At 41.0% G+C, this 25,040-nt stretch overlaps 2 protein-coding genes across 6 annotated transcripts in view; one reads left to right on the plus strand and one right to left on the minus strand.

Annotated features, from left to right (window-relative positions):
• The window catches only part of LOC108434533 (amyloid-beta A4 precursor protein-binding family B member 2), an 89,942-nt gene extending 76,126 nt beyond the window's left edge, over positions 1-13,816 (plus strand). For 2 of the 3 annotated variants that reach the window (XM_017709734.2, XM_017709737.2), the window contains exons 11-14: positions 1,131-1,214; positions 2,846-2,961; positions 6,934-7,116; positions 8,367-13,816. In XM_017709734.2, the coding sequence (XP_017565223.1) occupies positions 1,131-1,214; positions 2,846-2,961; positions 6,934-7,116; positions 8,367-8,540 (557 nt within the window). In that variant the 3' untranslated portion in view covers positions 8,541-13,816. The remainder of the gene's footprint in view (positions 1-1,130; positions 1,215-2,845; positions 2,962-6,933; positions 7,117-8,366) is intronic. The other variant, XM_017709738.2, reaches the window with a different exon arrangement.
• Positions 13,817-14,213: 397 nt separating this feature from the next.
• The window catches only part of LOC108434521 (putative methyltransferase NSUN7), a 77,374-nt gene continuing 66,547 nt past the window's right edge, over positions 14,214-25,040 (minus strand). For 2 of the 3 annotated variants that reach the window (XM_037544720.1, XM_037544721.1), the window contains exons 11-12: positions 16,589-16,871; positions 14,214-16,327 (exon numbers count right to left, since the gene is read on the minus strand). In XM_037544720.1, the coding sequence (XP_037400617.1) occupies positions 15,786-16,327; positions 16,589-16,871 (825 nt within the window). In that variant the 3' untranslated portion in view covers positions 14,214-15,785. The remainder of the gene's footprint in view (positions 16,328-16,588; positions 16,872-25,040) is intronic. The other variant, XM_017709720.2, reaches the window with a different exon arrangement.

Raw genomic sequence — 25,040 nt, forward strand, 5'->3', positions numbered from 1 at the left:
TTCTTCCTTCAGTCAACGTCAGAGAGACATATGACATGGCATGCAAAATGTTTACAGCTGCTGAATTTGCTGTAGCAGTTTTGGAAAGTAGCAATGAAGATAACAGAGCATTTTGATATGAAACGTGTGGGTGTCACGTCACATGCAACAGCTTTTAAAGGCAAATTTAAGTGAATAGACAAAAATCAAGACAATGCCTTTAGACCTCAGAGGGTTACATCTTGCATTATTGCAGCTTCTGCATTAGCTGTCTTTTGTATTTGCTACTTTTTGGGTCAGTAGTATAAAACAAAAGCACAGTGTATTATATCAGGAACACAGGATAGTTGCAGCCTTTGTTAAATCCCATGTGCGTGTAAATACGTACATCCACTTTTGAAATGGATTTCTATTATAAGTATTATTTTTATTTTCTCTGTTTATTCTAATTACTGGAATTATAAATGATACTGATAACAGTTTGTGGCAGTTAACCAGAAATCAAGCATTTTTTAGGTTGTTAAAACTATTACACTCAAATTTAAAAGCACATTCCTACCAGATGAGATGGTTTGATCACACAGATAAGGCAAAGATGAAACTGGTAAATGTCAGTGAAATTTGCAAACACTCATTTTATGATCAGAATTGATGAATAAGGCCCACTGACTTCAAAATAGAGGTCAAAGTGGATTTACAAATCACCGCTTTCTGTTTTTTATTTATTTATTTATTAGAATTTCACATTTTATCCCAGCTTTTTCCAGATTTGAAGTCTGTAGTCTTCAGGGGATGCAACTGAAACAGCTTCATGATTTTAGGAATCAGAGAAAAAAAACAGAGCCATGACATGTACAGAGGGAGATTCTGCCCCTTAGGAGCCAGTTTGTTTTTTAGCTGTCAGACAGATTTTCTGAAGTGCAGATGAGTAAACAGTGTGGCATTCAGACCCCAATCCAAAATCCAAACAAAAACTACCGAAACAGATATTCAACATTTGTGGTGCTTTCGTATTTTGTATGTATGTGGGATATAGAGAGAGAAAAGAAAAGAAAAAAGGAAAGAACTGGGGCAGGGGAGCGCTTTTGAGCACTGATTGGATATGGTGTTACATCAGAATGTGCGTGTGTTTCTGATGTGTGTTCTCTCAGTAGAGTTTCCCACACCAAAGACTGAACTACAACAGAGCTTCCATGTTCTCTACCTGGGAATGACTTCAGTGTCTCGCCCCATAGGTAACTAACACACACACACACACACACACACACACACACACACACACACCATAGCTCTGTTCCACACACTGCAGTGTATAAATAAATATAAAATTCCACTTCCTTAAGTCAGAGAGCACCTGTCTCGTATTTACTTACCAGTGAAAACCATTAAGTACATTCATTTTTCAGGGACAATAAAAAAGCAGAAAACGTATATTTAGACAAAAAAGACACAGAAGCTTCAACAAACAAATATTCTATACATACATTGCATCATTTGCTTCCATTCTTTCCAGGAGACTCATTTTCAGTTTTCCAAAGAAAGCTGCATGCATGTTTTCCCACACCTTTAAAGTTCAGTCTTAGAAGTTGGTTTTCTGCTTTCTTATGGCTTTCTGCATTTTCTGCTTCTTATGAACCAAATCATCCCAAACATATTCATTTATCTTAAGGTCTGGACTCTGGAGTGGGCATCTATTTCCTTTTCTCAGTGAGGGCTTCTTGTATACAGATACACAGCCTTTCAAACCCATAACATTGAGCTGTCATCTGACAGTGGAAGGATGCATGAAGTAAGAGTGGACCTCGATTTTCTCCTCTCTCTCAAAGATGAAAGCTGAAAGATGAAAGTGCTGTTTATCTGATGGGGAGAGTTTTGGTGGGCTACCAGGTCGTGCAAGGTTGTTAGGCATCCCATTTTCTCTGTAGCTTCTCAGTATTTGAACTCCAATTTGGAAACTTGATTTTTGACTTATTTTCCTTTGGCTTTCATACAAATGTGGCATAAATCTGCTAAATTTCCTTCGGGATCAATAAAGTATCTATCATCTATCTTACACACCACATTTTTTGTTTTATTTTTCCCCCAGGGAGCAATTGGGGGTTAGGTGTCTTGCTCAAGGACACCTCAGTCATGCACTGTCAGCACTGGTGATTGAACCGGCAACCTTCTGGTCACAGGGCCAGTTCCCTCCAGCCCACGACTGCCCCCCTAAGTGCACAGAAAATCAACAAAACAATCTGACCACTAACCTGACCAGGAGTGTTCACTCAGCCAGTATAATTGTAAATGCACTTAAATGTGACATTCTGCATGTTAACGTCAACATGCTACTGTCTAGTCATTTATGGATTCTCTGATTTACTTCAAATAAATGACGTTGTTCACATAAAGCTGGTATATATACTTAGAATGGGATGCTCTGGAGCAGCAAGAGGGGAATAAAGCCCCCCAACATTGGGCTGTGGAGCAGTGGAACTGCATTCTCTGGAGTGATGGAGCTCCATCCAATACCTTTGCAATGAGCTGGAGAGGCGTTTGTGATCCAACACTAATCATCCAAAATCAGTACCTGACCTCACTAATGCTCTTGTGGCTAAATGCAATCAAATCCTCACACCAATGTTCAAACATCTAGTGTAAAGCCTTCCCAGGAGACTAGAGGCTGTTACTGCAGTAAAAACAGACTAGCTCCATATTTCTACCCTTTTTTTCTGAGGAAATGCTGGATAAGCAGGTGTCTACAGAGTTATATAGTGGGTATTACATACAGTGCATGCAGTTTCTCACTCCCCTTAAACTACTGACACAGTATCAGATAGCAGATAGTTCAGAGTCTTGCTCATTCATGCGCTCCCTCTCTCCTCAGGGATGGACATTATAAACGGGGCGATCGACAGTCTGCTCTCGTCCACAGGGAAGGAGGACTGGACGGCAGTGCTGCTCAATGTGCAGGATGCTACAGTCAGCGTTATCAAAGAGAAGGTGAGCTGCATCTATACATGTTTCTCTCTCTTCTTCCTCCACTTGAGTTCTCTATCCACAGTATCTTCCCATCTACATGCATTCTGCTCATGTACACAAAGCATGGAAGCAAACAGTTAGAGATGGCACTGTAGTATTTTTTTGTTTTCTGGCAAAAAAAAAATATAGAGATAAAATAGTTAAGAATATTTGCTTGGGCCCCTGAGATCTTTGCACAGCCGTGTAAGGATCATTGTGCCAAACTGGTTCAAAGTCAGAGTTGAAAGCATTTTGGATTTTTAACTGACTAAAATCTATTTTGAGTGACCCGAAACCTTCATTATTTTGCAAATTGTGAGTGCAACTCAAAAACACTAGACAGTACATGGCTAGCAAACACAGCTTTCAACAGCTTTTCACATCATCATAATATTTTTCATTAAAGCTCAAAAATACAGAAAATTTGTTTTTCGGGAATGACAATTCACAGTGATTATCAGACTTTGGGACACATTTACTTCAAAAAAATAAGTATAATGGTTCACCATGTGGCCATGAGGGACAGGGATGCAGTCCCTTTTCCTGCTCTAAAATGCAGGGGCATGGCTAAAATAAGCCCTATGGACTAAAACTCTGTGTTTCAGTAGTAAAGCTAGTAAACATGACAGCATTTTTTAAATAAAGCTTTCTTTTTTTAACATAAAACTCATGATAAATCTAAAGTTTAAAAGAAATCAAAAAGATCATTGAAAAAAATGGGCTTTGGGTTTAGGATAGCCTCCTACAAAAAGAATGTACCCTGTAAATAATGGTTTTATGTATATTTAATTGATAATGATCTCACTTAATGCCTTGAGCTCTTAAATGGCCCAATAAACTAAGACTAGCTTTATAAAAGTCTTTGTAGTTACTTTTAAGCCATGGTATGCAATTAAGGAGTTAAGTGGATAATATATATATAATTATATATTATATATAATTTTTTTTCTTTTTATTCGGCAGAATGGTCATATACTATATGTCTATTTGTGTAGTCACCTTTTCTTTCTTTATCTCTGTCTCTGAATTTCTTGGTCTTTTCTTCTGTATAATCTCCTAATCACTTCCCATTATAGAAGCTTGCCGTTCTTCTTTTACGAACTGCTATGGAATAGGTCTTTAGCCTAACTCTCAAAGCCAATGGCTTTGCTTAAAGGGTAAAAGTTCCTCAAGTTAAGAGCTTTGGATATTGCAGGGCAGCACTTTTCATTGGTCAAACGGTTTAAAAAGTGCCAGGTAGACGGAGTGAACATCAATGACACAGATATTAAAATGTCAATATCCGTGATCAGGGCAGCCTGCCGTGGATTACATGTGCAAGGCAGAAGCCACGAATCAATGAATGGAGCAAAGCGTAGAAAAAGAGCAGAATGTTCCAGAAATAGTACGAGATTTCTTTATTCAGTTTCTTAAATGTAGTTTAGCTAAAAAGTTCAGTCAAAAGTTTAGCTAAACATTTGGAACACTCATTCAGGTCCCATAACCACCGCAGTGTTTTAAATATTCATATTTTCATAACATGATAAATAAATCTAATCACAAAAATCTAATTCTTTTCTGGTCAAGTTAAAGTTGCTCATAAACATATCCTTTAGATCCAAAGCGAAAGCATCCCCTAGTAATGAGCAACTGACATACTGGTATTCTGGACTGATGTTTACATTCACAGTTACATTCAGTGCATTAGATGTTTGAAACTTAATCTGCTTTGTTGTGATGCATTTTGGGTTAGAGTTAGGGTTAGGTGGTTTGGTGTGTCCTGTTATTTTAGCCTGGTCTGTGCAGTGCAGGTCTTTCTGAGTGGTCTATAAAGTGTAGCTCTATTAGAGTTGACTACAAAGTGTAGCTCTACCTAAATGTTCTCAAGTTGTGGCTCTATCTCAGTGGTTTAAATTGAGTTCTGTTTGTGTGGTCTATAAAGAGCTCAGTATGAATAGTCTGTAAGGTGTAGCTTTGTCTCAGTGGTCCAAGTTTAGCTTTAGCTGAATAGTCTGAAAAGTGTAGCTCTGTCTAAGCAGGGTATAAAGCGTAGCTCTGTCTAAGTGGTGTATAAAGCATAGCTGTCTAGAGGTATAAAATGTAGCTCTGTCTGAGTGGTGTATAAAGCGTTGCTCTGTCTAAGTGGTGTATAAAGCATAGCTATCTAGAGGTATAAAACGTAGCTCTGTATGAGGGGTATATAAAGCATAGCTCTGTCTAAGTGGTGTATAAAGGGTAGCTCTGTCTAAGTGGTATATAAAGCATAGCTCTGTCTGAGTGGTGTATAAAGGGTAGCTCTGTCTAAGTGGTGTATAAAGGGTAGCTCTGTCTAAGCGGTATATAAAGCGTAGCTCTGTCTGAGTGGTGTATAAAAGGTAGCTCTGTCTAAGTGGTGCATAAAGCATAGCTCTGTCTAAGCGGTATATAAAGCGTAGCTCTGTCTAAGCGGTATATAAAGCGTAGCTCTGTCTGAGTGGTGTATAAAAGGTAGCTCTGTCTAAGTGGTGTATAAAGCATAGCTCTGTATAAGCGGTATATAAAGTGTAGCTCTGTCTAAGTGGTGTATAAAGCATAGCTGTCTAGAGGTATAAAACGTAGCTCTGTATGAGGGGTATATAAAGCGTAGCTCTGTCTAAGTGGTGTAAAAGGTAGCTCTGTCTAAGCGGTACATAAAGCATAGCTCTGTCTGAGTGGTGTATAAAGGGTAGCTCTGTCTAAGTGGTGTATAAAGCATAGCTATCTAGAGGTATAAAATGTAGCTCTGTCTGAGTGGTGTATAAAGCGTAGCTCTGTATAAGTGGTGTATAAAGCATAGCTATCTAGAGGTATAAAACGTAGCTCTGTATGAGGGGTATATAAAGCATAGCTCTGTCTAAGTGGTGTATAAAGGGTAGCTCTATCTAAGCGGTATATAAAGCATAGCTCTGTCTGAGTGGTGTATAAAGGGTAGCTCTGTCTAAGTGGTGTATAAAGGGTAGCTCTGTCTAAGCGGTATATAAAGCATAGCTCTGTCTGAGTGGTGTATAAAGGGTAGCTCTCTCTAAGCGGTGTATAAAGGGTAGCTCTGTCTGAGTGGTGTATAAAGGGTAGCTCTGTCTAAGCGGTATATAAAGCGTAGCTCTGTCTGAGTGGTGTATAAAGGGTAGCTCTGTCTAAGTGGTGTATAATGGGTAGCTCTGTCTAAGCGGTATATAAAGCGTAGCTCTGTCTGAGTGGTGTATAAAAGGTAGCTCTGTCTGAGTGGTGTATAAAGGGTAGCTCTGTCTAAGCGGTATATAAAGCATAGCTCTGTCTGAGTGGTGTATAAAGGGTAGCTCTGTCTAAGTGGTGTATAAAGGGTAGCTCTGTCTGAGTGGTGTATAAAGGGTAGCTGTGTCTGAGTGGTGTATAAAGGGTAGCTCTGTCTAAGCGGTATATAAAGCATAGCTCTGTCTGAGTGGTGTATAAAGTGTAGCTCTGTCTAAGTGGTGTATTAAGGGTAGCTCTGTCTAAGCGGTATATAAAGCGTAGCTCTGTCTGAGTGGTGTATAAAAGGTAGCTCTGTCTGAGTGGTGTATAAAGGGTAGCTCTGTCTGAGTGGTGTATAAAGGGTAGCTGTGTCTGAGTGGTGTATAAAGGGTAGCTCTGTCTAAGCGGTATATAAAGCATAGCTCTGTCTGAGTGGTGTATAAAGCGTAGCTCTGTCTAAGTGGTGTATAAAGGGTAGCTCTGTCTAAGCGGTATATAAAGCATAGCTCTGTCTGAGTGGTGTATAAAGCGTAGCTCTGTCTAAGCGGTATATAAAGCGTAGCTCTGTCTAAGCGGTATATAAAGTGTAGCTCTGTCTGAGCAGTTTATAATGCGTAGCTCTATCTCAGTGATATATAAAGCATAGTTCTGACTCAGTGTATAACTTGTAGCTCTGTATGAAAGACCTGTAAAATGCAAGTCTGTCTGACCTGTGTGAAACATGCTGTTATCCTATGCTGTTTCCAGGAGGAGGAAGAGGAAGTCCTGGTGGAGTGTCGTGTGCGTTTCCTGTCGTTTATGGGTGTGGGCCGTGATGTGCACACCTTCGCCTTCATTATGGACACGGGGAACCAGCACTTCCAGTGCCACGTGTTCTGGTGTGAACCCAATGCAGGAAGTGTTTCAGAGGCAGTGCAATCTGCCTGTGTGGTGAGTCACATATATGTCCATACTTATGTATATATATTTTTTTTTACTTGAACATGTGTATCTGTTCATGAACAACAAAAACAAATACACCATTAGAAACATTAGCCTGTGTTAAAACATGTTTTAGGATAAATTTGTGACTAACATCATTGCCCCACAGACAGATAAGAACACCTGTTACTCCAGTGATCTTATCACCATGGCAGTCTTTACTTGGCTGCATGTTACCATTGGTCGATTGGTCGATTACAATTGCAGATTCTGCAGTGGGGCACAGAACAACAGAACACTTTTGCAATGCCAACATGCAAACACAGCATAAATGATTGTATTTTTGTATGCTTTGCTTTATGTATGTGCATGTCTTGTGCTATTACTGTGTTTTCCCTATTTACATTCGAGTGGTTTACTGTTACAACTCATCTATTACATGTATCAGACAGTATGTGTTTGATCTGCATAGATGCCTTTGGTCAACATTTTGTTCACAATACAAACAAACAGCACCACAGTTAATAAAATTGGGCTGACCTTCTAAAGGCCCAAACTTTTGAAAGCAAATTTCCATTCATTTTAAGGGAAATTTCCTATGAGGAGTGATTTTGTGTTACTAAGTTCTGGGGTGCAATAATTATGTGTGTAAGTTCAACTTTGGTCAACAATAACACTCGTTCTACTCATGCTACCTGAGAGGCCAACACGGTCAATCATTGAGGAGTGGCTCTTCATAACACTGAACCCCCAAAATGGATGAAATGTTAATTGAACCAGTGCCTAAACATGAAACATATTATTTCTTCCCCACTAGTTATAAGTAAGCACATGAAAGATAGACTGCGATGAAAAGCACATGAAAGAAAGACTTAGTTTGCGATGAGTTAGGCACCTTGATAACTGTGAAGTTAGCTTCGAGGCTAACCGCAGCTGCACACAAGTCACACCACAGCCACCAACAACAGCAGTTATGTTTATGGTTTTTGCTACAGATCACTGTGGGGAGTATGTAGTTATGTGATATTATTTTTTTTTTCCAGTTTTTACTGTTTATAGTTAGTGAGTTTGTTAGATTGCTAACTTCCGGACTAGCCTCGGTCACACATATTTTGTAAGAAAATGCAATATGTCTATTGTGACTGCGTCGTGAGAGGGTCTTGGTCCACTTACTTATCATCCATGAATCAAACCTACCAGAGCACACAGCTCTTTCTCTAACCCCAACTTCTTTATTCACTTCTCACTCTCTCTTCCAGCTCCGGTACCAGAAATGCCTGGTCGCTCGCTCTCCCTCTCAAAAGGCAGCCTCCTCGTCTCCGCCCCAGTCGGAGTCGGTCACTCGCCGAGTCACCACCAGCGTTAAGCGGGGCGTCCAGTCCATCATAGACACTCTGAAAAAGAAGCCGTCCCCCGAGCTGCCCCACCAATGACAGGGTAGCACGACCGTCACGGTCAGCACAGCCAAGCCGAGACACCGGGAGACCCTGTAAATAGTTACCAGTACTTCTGTGCAGCCAAGGAGAGAGAACTTACAACAGATAAACAAATAAACAAAATCAAAGAAGGATGGAAGACGGAGGCCCAGTGGGTGCTGCTTCACCATTGACCTTTGACCTCTGCCGTCTCAGCACGCTCCCTGAAGCATGCCTCGGCCACACTCACACAGGCACACACATAAGCCCATACTCACAATCACTGACCTGTTTGACGCGTTTCTCTCGCCCTGCGGACCTGAAGGATGCCATAAGCTGCGTGTCATACTGTTACTGTCACACTGATGATGTAGCTCTCTCGTGGAGATCATGCTCACATAAACTCAGCACCACTACTGTGCTGCAGATCACCTCTCTGTGTCTGTGCAGCTGCAAATTTGTAAAAACACCATGCTTTATTTCTTTTGGGCCAGAAACATATCCATACAAGTACACAAATACCAGTGCTTTGAGCTACCTGATTTCACACATGATGCATTCATAAGGGGGCATTCACACTGTAACCATTTGCTATTGTTTTCAATTGGACAAGGCATGCTGGGTGCCTGACATTGTATGCGTCTGGCACAGCTTCAGATGTATGCCCTGACTTGAAATAAGTTTAACTCAAAGTGGTAAAGTATCCTACATCATGAGCATTTTATTCTGTTCTGATCAGTAGACCAGCGTCATGCCCATATTAGAAACTCTGGCTCTAAGCTGAATTTCTCTGTGATGAAAATGAATGAAATTTTCAAAAATCATTGCTATAACCAAACTTCAAACTTTCCTATCTACATTTTTCCAATAAATGTCACTGTATCCTCCTAGATCCTCGAATTATGAGGTCGCTAAGGAGTGAATTTTGCCACTTGTGAGCGAACTATGCTGAATTGACATTGAAGCAAGTACACAAAACCCCCCCAACAAACAAGCAAGCATTGTAAAATGTGGTAATTAGAGAGCTCAAATATGTGCTTTTGCCTCCTCTTGAATGGCTGTGGTTGTACAGACTGATATTTGTATCAAATGTGTTACTATAGCACAGTTTTCTCATTGTAAACACTTTCTCAGTACATCTAGGGGTGCTATATAGCACCTATCACAGGCAGGATACTAAAATGGGCTAATGGCAGGGTGCACCAGGCTCAGCCAAACCAGCATCAGCTAGCTCACGTTACGGGCAGTATGAGCACATGAGCTGAGTACGGCAAGACAAGGGGCGAAATACAGGGTGTCCTGGGGTATCCAGGACCCTCAAATTAACCTATTGGACCCCGTGAATGTCTCAATCAAAATTATGGGGCCTCCCTGTCCCAGTAAAATAAATGCAAATTCAGGGAAATATCATTGTTTGGCCTAATTCACTTACAAAATTGTGACTAACTAGTGATGAAGCACCGGTCTGCCTCAAGGTGGCCAAACTGGTTCACTCAGTTGGCCCTTCGTAGTCTAGCAACTGTAACTATGACGCAGATAACTCATTGTAAGGTCTCAATTAATGTGTGGAAGCACATTATCAAACTAGAAAGGAGCATTTCTAAAAGAAGACTTTTATGTTAAACCAAACATTTTGCTGTCATTAAAGCTTAACACTGGTGCCACTATGGTGAGTGAGTTAGCAGCCAGCCCACACTGGAGTAGCCAGCCAACATGGGAATACCAGGGGGTATTCCGCACACTGAGGAGAGAGAACTTGTTGCTTCTCCCTTCATTGCCTCAGCCCTCATAAGCTATGGCAACACCAGCAAGGCCCAACGTGAGTTGTGGCCTGGAAGACGCACCACTACACCTTAGCACTAGAAGCTGGCATTTGCTTAACAAGAAGGCCTAAACAGCTTTACACACAACCACGAGGCTCATTCCAACTCATTGAATCCTCACTGATGAAGTTTAAGGGATAAAACAAAGAACAAAATAATATGAGCATGATGCTGACTATACATCTGTATGGTTTCATATATCAAAATTAGCATAAACAGAAGACAGCTGTTTTGAGACAAAAGGTTTTGGCCTAAAACATTATTTTTTTAATGTAAATGTGAGGTATGCAAGGGATTGCAAGGAAAATTGTATCCCATATTTTATTTTCTTCAGATTTTCTAGTGTTGCATTTCTCAGTCTTACATATAAAACTCAGATGCTTCACTGGTCATTTTGGAAAGCAAATTAAATGACTATATTTGAGTTGTAAACATCATGAATCCTGGCTTCAATGACCATAGACAGAAAGCAGCTATTGTCTTTTCTAGCAGCACAATGCTGGCTAGTCAATAGCAAATCTCTTGCTAATAGAGATTTCTGCCTGGACATATCAAAATGAAGGCCAGCTAGTGCAGCTGATTGACAGTAGACAGTGAAATTTTTCTGCCTTCCGAAGAAATGCAATGATAATCCCCCCAATACAACTCACAGCGGGTGCTATAGCCCATAATCCATGAAAAGATTGGTCAAGAAAGGCTAAAAACTCACCGTCTCTCCTCTGAGCAACTGAGCTGCTTCAACGCCTTGCTTTTAGAGCAGCGCACTCCTTAAGTGTCTACATATTTAATATTGCTGCTATTCTTGGAATAACAACAGATGTGGTCTGTTGAGTGAGGACTGAGATACTGTATATAACAAATGGGACCATGATCCAATAAACTAAATGGCATTTGCAGTTGAGTTTGTGTACTTGCATCAGGTATGTTTCTGGCCTTATTTTGGCATCATGCCACCGTTTGACACACCAAGAGACTTGTTGGACAGTCAGCAACTAACAGCTGGGAACGCTTTATGACCAAACTGACCAATGTAAGGTGTTATACACATGCTAGAACTAGAATATCTAGTGTTCATGTCTAATGAATGCTAAAATACTAGACACTGGTTCATAATCTCTCTGACATCTCAGAAAGCAAAAAGCACCTTGACAAATGTCCATCAGGCCTACATGAAGCTACTGTAGGCGTCCAAGCTTGAATTGAGGGTTATTATATAAAGGGGAATTCCACTGGTTTGATGTAAAATGGGCCATTCTAGAGTCAGAATTGTACAGAATTTGACAGGAACCAGACATCTGAATTGTTTAATGCCTCTAAAAGCTGCCTCATAGCTATTACCCTAAATTGTTATAATGCACTGGCTGGTGCATGAGAAGATAGTTTTGACATAAGGTTATGGTCTAAAATGTCATTTTTTAAATACAAAGAGGTGAAGAGGTACATACAGTAAGCCAAATTCTATTTTTTTTATGTCAGCCTTACATATAAAACACATGTAGGTTCACTGGTCATTGTGGAAAGCAAATAAAATGACTATATTTAAGTTATGGACATCTTCTGTCTGGAATCACCACCATTGTAAAGAAATATGAGTTAATATGCTCCATTTCACATCAAATCCCTTTGAATCACTTTGTTTACATCTAAACTACATAAACATCTGTGGAATTCCCCTTTAAAGCCCCGATGTGGAATCAACAAAGCAGCACAACTGCTGAGAGCTTGGAAACGGGTGTTTTAGCGATCGTTGTTGCCTGCGATGCTGCAGCACTAAAAACCAGCCTGCCTGCAGTGATTCCTGATGGGAGTTTTTTAGCTACAGAGAACTTCACCATGACAGAGGTGGGATTTGTTACTGCGGCAAACCACAAGTTGCATAAGGGACTGTAAACCAGTCAAAAGTGTGCTGATCTAGAATAAGCTTGCCTTTTCCATCGTATAGATTATAGAGGCAGGAGGAGCTGTGTCTATGTCATCTTTGTTAATCTAATGAAAGGGTTCTAGAAGTCCAGAACTACCAGATTCAGTAAAGCTTTCCAGAAGAAAAAAATAAAGGAATTCAAGAAAAACAGAGATATTGAAAACAATGCAGTCCTGAAAACGAGAGTTTCTTAAATATTATCTGAAGAAAAATCTTGATTGTAGGCTATTCGATTTTTTATGAAGTAGTCCATCAATTACAACACCTGCTCTTAATATTGCCCATTAACGCTCCGCTAACAATTCTTTCATAGCAAGTGTTGCTTCGCATTGTCGCCACCCAACTGTTTCCCCCCTACTGACTGAATTCCCATTCATTGGAGTGCACAACACTGTCAAAATACAGACATTTTGAATTATTTTGTATGTTTGTGAAATGTTAAATTGTTGGGATTGAAAGGGTGAAGTTTTTAGTAAGTACTTGTACTTGTAAGTAAGGTTTTTAAAGATGCAAAGTTCAGTTTTAATGTTGCTAGCAAGCTAAATTAATGCTGTAAGCTACACTACTAGCTACTGTAGCATGGCTAAAGCTACTCTAGGTTTGCTAGCAACCTTACCTGCCATATATACACCAACATTACTTCAAAAACAGAAACTGCACCAATATGTTGCCTCTATGTCAACAAACTGAAGCTACAATAATTCTAATAATATCTTATATTCAATTGATATCTTCATATGTGGAGTTCACAGGACTGATAGCATGAAACTGTGATTAAAACTAGCTTTTTATGTAGGTAGCTAGCAAGCTAGCTAGCTATAGATACAAATCTCTGGAACCTCAGGTGGAGGAGCCCTACATCCTTCATGAGAACCAACAATGTGGGAACAGTATAGTTTAATGTAGGTGTACTTATGAATAGGATTGTAGTAAGCACTTTTAAGCATCGTAGCAATGCTTAAATGTTTCAATTTGGCCCACGTGCTCCTTCAAGAGACTATGATTCTAGCCCCTTATCTGGAATATGTTTATTTTGCAACAAGTATTATAAACAGTGGAGGATCCAAGTTAATCGTTACAGCTCTTCTAAAACATATGAATGGAGGCCCCAGGCTGTAGCTGCAGCTGGTGCTATCACACAAACACACACATGCACTTTCAGAAGCTATAGTGTACTATTGCTCGTCATAATCATGCTATGAACAACACGACAGAGACTCACAAACAGCCAGATGGACTGACTGAGTGGCACACACACACACACACACACACACACACACACACACACACACACACACACACACACACTCACTTTCAGTGTTTAACTGAGGGTGAACAGCACTCACAGACCCAGGGGGGAATGCGGGTGAACATGTAAGCTGCAGACATAAAAAAGGAATGTGATTATTTTTTTTTTTAATCCATGTAAACCAAGCTTAACTCACCTGTGTAAGTCACAGAGAAGAAGAGACGTGACATCTGTCCTTCACAAATTTTTACACCATATTAATATCATGATGTCCCTGTGGAAATAAACGCATTTCAAAACATGCTGCTCTCTCGGTATGGAGTCATGAAATAACTTAACTTTTGGAGGCCATGCTTGAAGCTGCTCCTCCTTCCAATGTAACATCCCATACATTTCCATCTCTACCTTGTGTTTCCTCATGAGTTTTCACACTCCATCTCCTCCCTGTACCTCAGTCCTAGCTCTCAGGGGAAAAGAAACTACACTGATTTTTTTCTGCCTAGTCATTCAGAGTGGTTTCATGTTAATTGCTCCATTTTAGAGAAAGTCAGATGTGGTCACAGAGGTGATGATAGAAACCAGATGTCAGAACAGAAACCAGAATTTTTTCTATTGTTACAAGCTTGATATCACAGAACCCTTTTTGGTGCTATATAGAACCATACACAATACACATTCTGCTTTTAAGCATGCAAATGGTTCTTTAGAGTGTTCATGGTTCTATATACAACCATTCAATTTCCTAAAGAAGCGTTCAAGAACCATCTTTTGTAAGAGTGTATATTATATGTTTACATATGCACTTCATAAAAGGCGTATGGCAGAGAAGAACATGCAGGGTGTTTTAGAGCAAGCTTTTTTTCAGATCATCAACAGCACATATAGACAGTAAAATCTGAGTCAATACGTTTTCTACAATGAACCATTTCACATTCCCTTTGAATGACTTTACATCTTAGTGATTTTATCTGTGGAATTCCACTTTAATTCAGAAGCCGGCCAGAGCTGCAGCCCAAGCTCTCACTCTCCTACAATCATGCATTCTCTTCTCATACTACGTCTATAAATTGAAGGGCATAGTCAGAACTCACAAACACACACACACACACACACACATTTTGTAAGCCGCTTCTCCCTCAGGGTCGTGGGGGTGGGGGTGCTGGAGCCGATCCCAGCGGTCATCAGGCGGAAGGCCAGATACACCTTGGACAGGTCTATTCAGAACTCACAAAAGTTTAATTAAGCTTTTGGCAATATAAGCTGCGGACAACAGACAAATACAGATTCATGCAGAGAATGAAACAGATTCATATTAATATTTGCTTTACAAAAATCACAGGGCACATAAGCAGACAAGGGTTCTAAAAAATTCCAGCAGCTTTTGGCACTATTCTATGCCATGCATTAATGCACAATAAGAAAGTGAGAAGTTAAATAATACTTATTTCTGAATGTCTTTAGCTTTGTGTGTGACAATACATGAGCGAGTACGAAACTGCTTTTGTTGGTGTATCTGTGCACTCGTGTGAATGTGTATGTCTTAGAGAAACAGCAGGAGATGCAGAATCTAAAGCTCAGAACTTCTACATTACAGTCATATTCATAAGCATGAGCTCAGCTCTATGTACAGTGCTGTGCCAAAGTCAGGGACCATCCCTAATTAATTTTATTCCCAGCCAAAATGGCCATTAAGTACAACTTATTCAATTTTCAGGAGATATTTCTAAGGAAATTAGACTTGATCCACTTGCAGAAGTTCAAAAGTGATTAAAAGGGAAACTGTCACCATTAAATATACAGTACTCAAAGCTTTCGTCTTTGAGAGAGAGGAGAAGCTCCACACTGCTTTAGAACTGAAAAGGTCAACAGCTGTTTCTGTCCATCCTTCCACTGTGAGGAGACAACTCAGCCCTCTGAGTCTGAAAGGATGTGTAGCTTACATGTAGCTATCAATAAAAGACTGTCAGAGGCAGAAAATATAACCAGCTTCTAAAACTGAACTTTGGAAAAATATCCCTGCAGCTTTTTTTCTTTTTTCTTCAAAAAACTCAAAGCAAGTCTCCCAAAAAGAATGGCAGCAAAAGGTGAACACATATTATATTTAGTTGTGGAGGATTCTGTGCAGTTTTCAGTTAAATATATATTTTCTGTTACTGAAAAATGAAAAACAAAGTACTTAATGGCTGTTTTGACTGGAAATTGCTTAAATTAAGGGTGGCTTCTGATTTGCACAGTACTGTATGATGCTGCATTTCTTTTTAGAGTGCTTGTCAGAGCCACGGGCGGGGGTGTCTGATGCTGCTGGAGTATGTGTGTGGTAGGGGAGCCGCAGCAGGGGGGTTTTTCCACTGCAGGTAGGACAGCGTGGGGTTGAGTCTGAGATGAGGGGTTCTCTTGCTCTTTTGCACAGAGGGAGGGGAAAGTCCTGGGAACAGCACAGGGGGAAACATGAGTGCTGCAGGGTGCAGCACTTCCTGCCTGCCCTTGGGTGGCCCGGGGGGTGGCACTACAGGGGCAGGAGCTCGTCGGGTATTAGTGGAGGCTGCGCTAACGTACGCCCGGGCCAGGCTTTTACATGATGAGCTGGAATTCAAGATGGAGCTGGAGGTCAGGTTAGAGCTGGAGCTCAAGGCAGGGCTAGATGTCAGGGTAGAGCTGGAGACCAGGGTCGAACTTAAGGTCAGGGTGGAGCAGGAGGTCAGGGTAGAGCTAGACATCATGGCAGGGCTGGAGGTCAGGGTGGAGCTGGACATCAAGACAGGACAGGAGGCGGAGCCTAGGTTGAAGTTGATGGACTTGGGTTTGGCTTTTCCTGAGAGTGAGAGACAGTAAAGAAGAGAGAAAAAGATGGACAGACAGAAGGCGAGGGAGATTACGAGAGAAACAGAGATGGACAGAGATGCTACACTATCATTTTACCAATGATGACAACCCAATGATGGGTTGTTTCTATATACTGCCAATGGCTGGTTGGGAGCTAAAGCGGTTCTTTTATGGCATTGTTCAAAGCATTGTTTTATAGCATTGTTTAAGACCAGTAGCTCTTATTGTGAGGTGTGTGTATGTGTGTTACCTCGTGGTGAGCACACTCCGTTTGTCCTCTCCAGTGCCAGTGTCAGAGCTGAGCTGCTTGCTTTTGTTTCATGATTCAAAAACTCCTCCAGCCTTGATTGGCTGCTGAGTGAGGTGCGTGAACGTGTACGTGCAGGGCGTCCCTGACTCGTGGTTCCTTTGCGGGTCTGCCGGCCACGTCCCTCCTTCCTGGTCGGCTGGCTTGGCTGGATTCCATCCAGCAAGCCGGTGGCTGCAGCACGAGCAAGAACCTCCTGCGGGGTCTCTGTCACTTCGGGCTCAGGCTGTAAGTGATTACAGAAAAGGGGAGTGAGGGGCTTGAAAAGGTTGAAAGACTTGCTCCAAGAAGGCCAGCTACATGGGGACTTCATAGCAAATGAATGAGCATTGAATAATGTATTTATAAAGCAGTACTTCATTAACATTTATAAACAGCTTATGCCTATAATTGCAATATGACATAAGCTGAAGAAAATAACATTGTATTGACATGAGGGGCTCTAAACTAAAGTGATGAACTTGACCATTGATGAACAGGATAAAGGAAGAGAAATGAATCTGTAACTACAATCAGGTGAACTATAAAGTGTACTTACATGGTAAGTAGACAATGTCTGTAGATACAAAGTAGGCTTGGCCAAAAGTGGGTGGACACCTGACCATCACACCTATATGAGCTTGTTGGACGTCCCATTCCAAATAAATGTGGGCATTAATATTGAGTTGGCCCCCACTTTGTGGCTATAGCAGTGTATACAGTGTATAGTGTATAAAATAAAGCACATAGCCATGCAGTCCCAATTGATAAACAATGACAGTAGAACACAGGTAGTGATAGACTATGTGAAGCGACATGCCTCTGGAAACAACATTAGCAGGAGCTTCATGAAATGGGTTTACATGGTTGAGAAGCTGCACATGACTAAGATCACTATGTGCAATACCATGTCTCAGCTGGAGTACTGTGAAGCTCTTATGACTGTATGGACATAAATTCCCACAGATACAATCAAAAAAGAAGAGTGGAGGCCACAGAAGGTGGTCAATAACATATTAATGCCCATGGTTTTGGCCATATGTTGGGACACTTGCTGCCTCAGCAGTGGTCTACCTGCTCACTTTGAATAATTCAAGCCCTTTTGGACAGTGTGTGTGTGATGCTAGAGGTCTTGAGGGGTTACCCCACTGATGTTAACATACAAAGACAGTAGAGGCTGAATTATTCAATACATCTTTTCCTTCTACCCTCTCTCTCTTCAACCAGTGCCAGTGGCCACAAAATCACAGTCACTCATTTTGTTTGTCCTTCAGCTAATTGTGGCTAAAACACAAGGTCACAATCACCCACACTGCACCATCCCATAGATACACAAATCTGCAGTCTATAAAAAGCTCTAAATGCTTTAAAAGCATCACAAAAAGCCCATTAACACAGCGTCCTCCCATATCCCCAGGCTGTCTTACTAAAGGCAAATTAATTCTCCAGTGATTTTTGATCTAATCTTGATATACAGCATCTGTAGCAGTAGTGTAGTGGTATAGGCAGAAATGTTTTTTTTCGGTAGGCCTATGAGAAAGTGGGTTGGACAGCATGGTAAATACAATTTCCAAACATGCTAACCTCTTGCTATGTCATTATATCACGCTATTGCCTATTCCTCACTGTCGTACAGCCATCACTTTACCTATTCCGCTTTATACAAAACGATAGCAATCAATCAGAATGCAGGATTCACATAAAAACAACCAACACTGCAACACCCTTCACTATAAAGCATGCATCTGTAAAGAAATCATAAAAAAATCATAAAAAAATCATAAAAAAAGCATTCACAGTAAAATGGTGATGACCTTTTTTAAATTTATCTTTGGATGGACAGAAAGTGATAAAATACTATACACAACCCACATGTACATCTTATAACTTGACTTGAGTTTCAATTTTAAATAACGGTGTGCTGATAACAAACTAAATATTGTAATGGTCAGAATTGGATTGTGTCGAAATATGGATTCACTTGTATTAAAGTGGAGAATGCACAACACATTCTGCTCGGGGTTGCCATCTTCTCGCAGACTGAAAGGAGCCATCTTCAGGTGACAGTCAGAAACTCTGTGACCCCCTCTTTCAATTGGTATGTGATTGGTTCCTAGACGCCTCACGGTTGTAAAAATATGGCACTTTGAAATTGGATTAATCTTTTTGAATCACCCTGTATAGTGGTTTTCAAACTGTGGTCAGTGTGGGGATGACTGGGTCACAAGGAAGCTTCAACATCTTCTTCTTCTTCTTTCGGCTGCTCCCTTTAGGGGTCGCCACAGCGGATCATCTGCCTCCATCTTGCCCTATCTACTGCCTCCTCTACTTTCACACCAACCATCTCCATGTCCACCTTCACTACATCCATAAATCTTCTCTGAGGTCTACCTCTTCTCCTTCTATCCGGCAGCTCCATCTCCAACATTCTTTGACCAATATATCCACTATTCCTTCTCAACACATGTCCAAACCATCTCAACCTGGCCTCTCTGGCTTTATCTCCAAACTGCTCCACCTTCACTGTCCCTCTGATCTGCTCATTTCTAATCTTGTCCATCCTTGTCACTCCCAACGAAAATCTCAGCATCTTCATCTCCGCCACCTCCAGCTCAGCCTCCTGTCTTTTAGACAGAGCCACAATCTCCAAACCATACATCATAGCAGGACGCACTACTGTCTTGTAAGCCTTCCCTTTCACTCTTGCTGCTATCCTTCTGTCACACATCAGCCCTGACACCCGTCTCCACCCACTCCATCCTGCCTGCACCCTCTTCTTCACCTCTTTTCTACACTGTCCATTGCTCTGGATGGTTGACCCAAGATATTTGAAGTCATCCACCCAATCACTAATCTCTCCTCTCTAGGGACACCATCTACCACTTCATCCATCTTATTCCAAAATTCCAAGGAAGCTTCAACATACATGCAAATATTTCTATTTTCGAGAGCAGAGCTATAAGAAGTGTGTTTTGGATCCGAAGTGGTAACCATGGCATTCCAGCATGGCTGATGCTCTCAGAGTGATTCTGTGTTATCAGTGTGGCTTTTAACCAGTCATGTGCATTTGAAGTTCGCTGCTCTGTAACAAATCAGGATGCAGAAGGGATGCACGGTCAGTGCACTCACCAACCTTCCACTGGAAAACTGCACAAACTACTCTAAATATGATTCACTTTGCTGCCATGCTGCCTAGCCTAAATAATCAACAGTGATCATATGTGTGCCGGGTAGCCTTCCAAATTAGCTGACAGCATATCACTGCTGTCGGGACAAAACATTGAATCTCCATTTTTGGTATTTTTCAGTTTTTGACACAATTTGAAATGCCTGTTGCCCTTCACATTGTGTATAAATTTCATGATGAATCCATGATGACCAAAAGATACTTTTTGGAATAAACTCTGGTTCCATTGACTTACATTAAAAATAAAGTAGGCTCTTTCCTTCTCCTGTTAAATTACTATTTTGGAAATACTACTACTGTTCTGACAACAGCGATATTTAGGTAAGACAGGTAATGTCCAACTAAATATTAACATAATGTATAAATGTGTTTATAGTAACAGTCAGAATTGGATTGTGTCGAAATGCGGAACAATAAGCGTCATTATTCTATTCTATTCTTCTATTCCACAGTCTAACAAATTTGGGTCTAAGTTTGTTTCAAACTTTTATCATGGTATGCTGTTGCATTTGCTGATTGAAAGACAAACTGAGTAAAAGTTTAGTTTGTCTTATTTCACTTTACAGAATATTCTTGGCAGCTGTTACTATCCTTCATTGCCTCAAGCCTTAAGTTTGTCATCAGCTTCCATCATGGCTGTACCTAGCATGAGGATATTGAGGTCCTTGGTAGTTTCTGAAATCTTTCATGAGAGTCAATGCTTGATTCTGGAAGCTGGATCTCTACAACTCTGTAGTCAAGATTTCTATAACCTGGGTGACATGATCACCCTCATTTGTGAATCAAACTCTCGTCCTCTCTATTTGTGCAGTACAGTTTAGTTTATTGGCCCCAGGTGCAGAGGAAGAGATGCATCATAAACCTCTTTACTGTCCCATATGTTACAGAGAGAGAGAGCAAGAGAGAGAGAGAGAGAGAGAGAGAGAGAGAGAGAGAGAGAGAGAGAGAGAGAGAGAGAGCAAGAAGGTGACAGGTAATATTTCCAACACACATCTAATTGCATTTTTATGGGGCCTTTTTAAGAGCGCCACAATAATCTTTATTAGTGTGCTTTATTGGAGGATGCGGGCGAGTGAGCGAGAGAGAGTGAATGCACCCATTAAACGGCCTTGATTATGTTGTCGTGTGTGTCAGTGAGGAATGAATATGATTGATGTGCTCAATATAACAGAGGGGCACTCATCACACATAATCAACCCCAACCACATGGGAGAAAATACATAATGCACACACATGCATGTGCAACATGTGAATCCACCGAGCATGAATGATGTCACTGAGAAATTTTAAAACTACAATCAAACGTTTATCCAGAGGTAACAGAAAGCCTCATAGATGACTTTAATGACTTGTGGGTTCAGGTTAAAACTCAAGACCTTTGAGCATTTAGTAGAATTATTCACAGCGTTCATGTTCTGGACACATAGTAGTAGTGTGAGTAAATATTTAGCCACAATGCTGTCATGTAGGTACAGTGTAGTAATGCAGTGGTAATATAGATGTTGCTCTGGGGGAAATGCAACACATTCACTTAATGTCTTAAAAGTTAGATTTTAAGATAAATGTTCTGTCACATATACATACAGAATGGTTTAAAGTTGAAACTGGTTACAGTGTCACAGCACTAGCAACATAAATGCTCGCTAAATATTAGGAAAGCTGGCAGATACAGTGCAAGTAATGTCAATGTAAGTTATTACAAACTTCCTTTTACTGCTGCTAAAAAATGCTGTTCCAGTCTAACTACAAATATAATTACACTTATGTTATTACACTTGTGTAATTTCACAAAAGCGAATAGGCTGTTACAACTATTACAATATATACCGGAGAGAGTGTGCCAACTGTCAGGGTATCACACTGCTCAGTCTCCCTGGGAAAGTCTATGCCAAGGTGCTGGAAAGGAGACTCCGACCAATAGCTGAACCTCAGATTGAGGAGGAACAATGCGGATTCCGTCCCGGCCGTGGAACAATGGACCAGCTTTTCACCCTCTTGCGGATTGTTGAGGGGGCATGGGAGTCTACATGTGTTTTGCGGATTTGGAGAAGGCTTACAATCGGGTTCCCTGAGATTTGTGGGAGATCCCCCGGGAGTATGGGGTACCGGGGGTTACTACTCTGGGCCATTCGATCTCTGTACTCCCAGAGTGAGAGCTGTGTATACTCAGCATTAAGTCGCACCCTTTCAGTATTAGCATTGGGCTCCGGTAGGGTTAGCCCTGTCTCCACTCCTGTTCGTGATATTTGTGGGTGTCAAGGTGGGTGAAGTGTCTGCTGTTTGCAGATGATGTTGTTCTTTTGGCTGAATCACATGGTTGCCTCCAGCGCTCACTGGAGCGGTTTGCAGCTGAGCGTGAAGCAGTTGGTATGCGGATCAGCACGTCCAAATCTGAGTCCATGCTCTTAACCCGGAAAAGGATGGCCTGCCAACTCCAGGTAAGGGGAAAGGACTTGCCCCAGGTGGAGGAGTTTAACTATCTCGGGGTCTTGTTCATGAGTGATGGGAAGAGGGATCATGAGATCGGCCGCAGGCTGGGACAGGCGGCAGCAGTAATGCGGTCACTGTACCGGACTTTAGTGGTGAAGAGGGAGCTGAGCCATAAGGGAAAGATCTCTGTTTACTGGTCGGTCTACATCCCGACCCTCACCTATGGCCATGAGCTGTGGGTAATGACCGAAAGAATGAGATCATGAATACAAGCGGCAGAAATGTGCTTTCTTTGCAGGGTGGCGGGCTACACTCTATTTGATAGGGTGAGGAGCTCAGCCATCCGGGAGGAGCTCAGAGTAGAGCAGCTACTCCTCTGCATTGAGAGGAGCCAGCTAAGGTGGTTCACGCATCTGATTCGGATGCCCCCTGGACGCCTCCCGGTGGGGGTGTACCAGGCACGGCCCCAGGGTCGTCCTATGGGATTACATCTCCAAGTTGGCCTGGGAGCGGCTTAGGGTCCCTGGGAATGAGCTGCAGGAAGTTGCAGAGGACAGGGTCATCTGGGATTCTCTGCTCTCCATACTGCTACCGCAACCCTATCGTGTTGGTCATTGACGATGATGAACTATTAAGAAACACTTGTGTAATTACATGAGGCAAAACTAAAGTGTAATTACATAAGACATATTTCAGTAATCCATCTGTAACAGTGACTACATCATTAGTAGTTACATTGTTGTTGCATATGTTTTTCACATGTAACTACATAGTTATTAGAAACACTTAATATAAAGTGGGATTAGTATTTTTTATTTATTCAGGCAAACTAGATATTCCATTGCTTTTACTGAAGCCAGCATTACGTTGCTTTTACTGAAGCCAGCATTACACATTATAGCCATGCTTATTATGCATTATGACTTGTTAACATAATACATTATAAGTACTATTCATAACAAATTATAAGAGCTCATAAGTCGTATTTATCTGCTCTAAGTACAGTGAAGCATACTGTACTAAAGCCTCCTCCAGTGTTAAGAGTGAGGCTTCAAGTTGAAGTATTTACTGAAGGATTTACTGAAACACTAAAACATACATAATAAAGCACATTACAGGCTTCAAATGTTAAACTAGTGCTGCCATCAGTGTTTTACATAACATGGGAAAGTCAGTGTACACCACCATTAGCTTGGCACTAACTAAACACTGCATATCCAATAGAATGCTAGCAGAATTACTTTGCGTTACTGTAGTGTAGTGTGATGTTACAGAGTTCTGGCATTTGACATTAGAACCAGTGAAGCATCACTCTTAACACTAGATTTAGTACATGCTTCACTTCACTTAGACAAATACAACTTATGAGCTCTTATAATTTGTTATGAACAGCACTTACAATGCATTATCAGAACAATTCATAATGTATAATAAGCATGGCTTTTTTCTGATGCATTTTTATAAATATTTATAACCATGTGTATAAAGTCTTATGAATGCATTATAACATGTTGTAATAATACATGTGCTTACAGATGCTTACAAATGTGACATTCATAGAAAATGTTACCAAACTATTTATTAAGACAATAATGAATACAAGCTGCATACACTGAGCCTTTTCTGTAAGTATATTGACAAACAGACTGACTTAATCCAGTCATGCTATTTTAAGTAGAGAGAAACCAAATAAATACAGAAAGAGAGAGAAGAAGGAAAGAGAGGGAGAGATGAAGGAAAGTGTGCTCTATTCCACTTTTCACCTCTCTGCTTTTCTTTTTCTTGATCTCATCTGTCCTTTAATACAACTCCACACTGCTGAGCCCATTCTACCCTTGACACCTTTGACCATATCACACCTCTGAGGCTGAAGACATTGGAGGCACCCGTCTGACCTCGTATACGACTTTTCTGATCCTATCCCTGTACTCTCCCTCTCCCGCTGCTCCAGACAACCAGTCTAAATCCCATCTTCACAACTGGGCCTTTCTTATGTGAAAGATTTGGAGAGAATTTTAAGTGTCTAGAGTTCAGCACATTGTCAAATCTATCTCATCCACTCATAAATGATGAAAGCCAAGAAATCCATAAACTGCTTGCAATGACCAGTCCAAGCCAGGGTATACAACTTCACAGTGACGTGGCCGTGATGCCACATAAATTATGGCAAATCTTAAAGTCAACCTGAAATCAAAAAGGGTCTTTTTACCTTCTTAGTTCATGTCACTGGTCATATTAAATCTTCCATCATGCAACAACTTCCTCACCTTGAAAATGTCTTCTGATTTTTTCACTGTGCATCAGTGCTCAGGGGGAAATAATATTAACTGATAATATTATGTTTCACCTCTTCTCGCCTCACGTATCCTCGAGTAAAACGGTCAGCTAGTTCAGAGACCCTCCCTAACATTCTTTCACTGGGAAAAACGTCACAGTACGGGAGGAAAATGCATTAGGATTTCCCATTTGCACTGGTTTTAAAGCCATTTATCTGGCAGAAACCTTCTGAAACTGATCTCCTCCTCCCTTATATAGCTGAACAGCTAAGACAGGTTTGGTTTCCAGTGTCTTTGGTTTTGCACGTGAACTATGATGCTAATGTAGTAATGACAGTGCACACAATTGCCTCAAGTCATCTCAAGTTAAGAAATCACAAATAGACCTATTTATGTGTTTTTTGACACATATAGTTTGCTGTCAAATTGGACAGAAGTACATTGAGTAGCTAAAAACAGTAGTGCATGATGCTAAAATTGTAGCTATAAGCTACCACTGCCACCAGAATGTTCTCTAGTTTAG

Source organism: Pygocentrus nattereri, chromosome 14, assembly GCF_015220715.1.
Source record: "Pygocentrus nattereri isolate fPygNat1 chromosome 14, fPygNat1.pri, whole genome shotgun sequence".
In the NCBI taxonomy this organism is placed as follows: domain Eukaryota; kingdom Metazoa; phylum Chordata; class Actinopteri; order Characiformes; family Serrasalmidae; genus Pygocentrus; species Pygocentrus nattereri.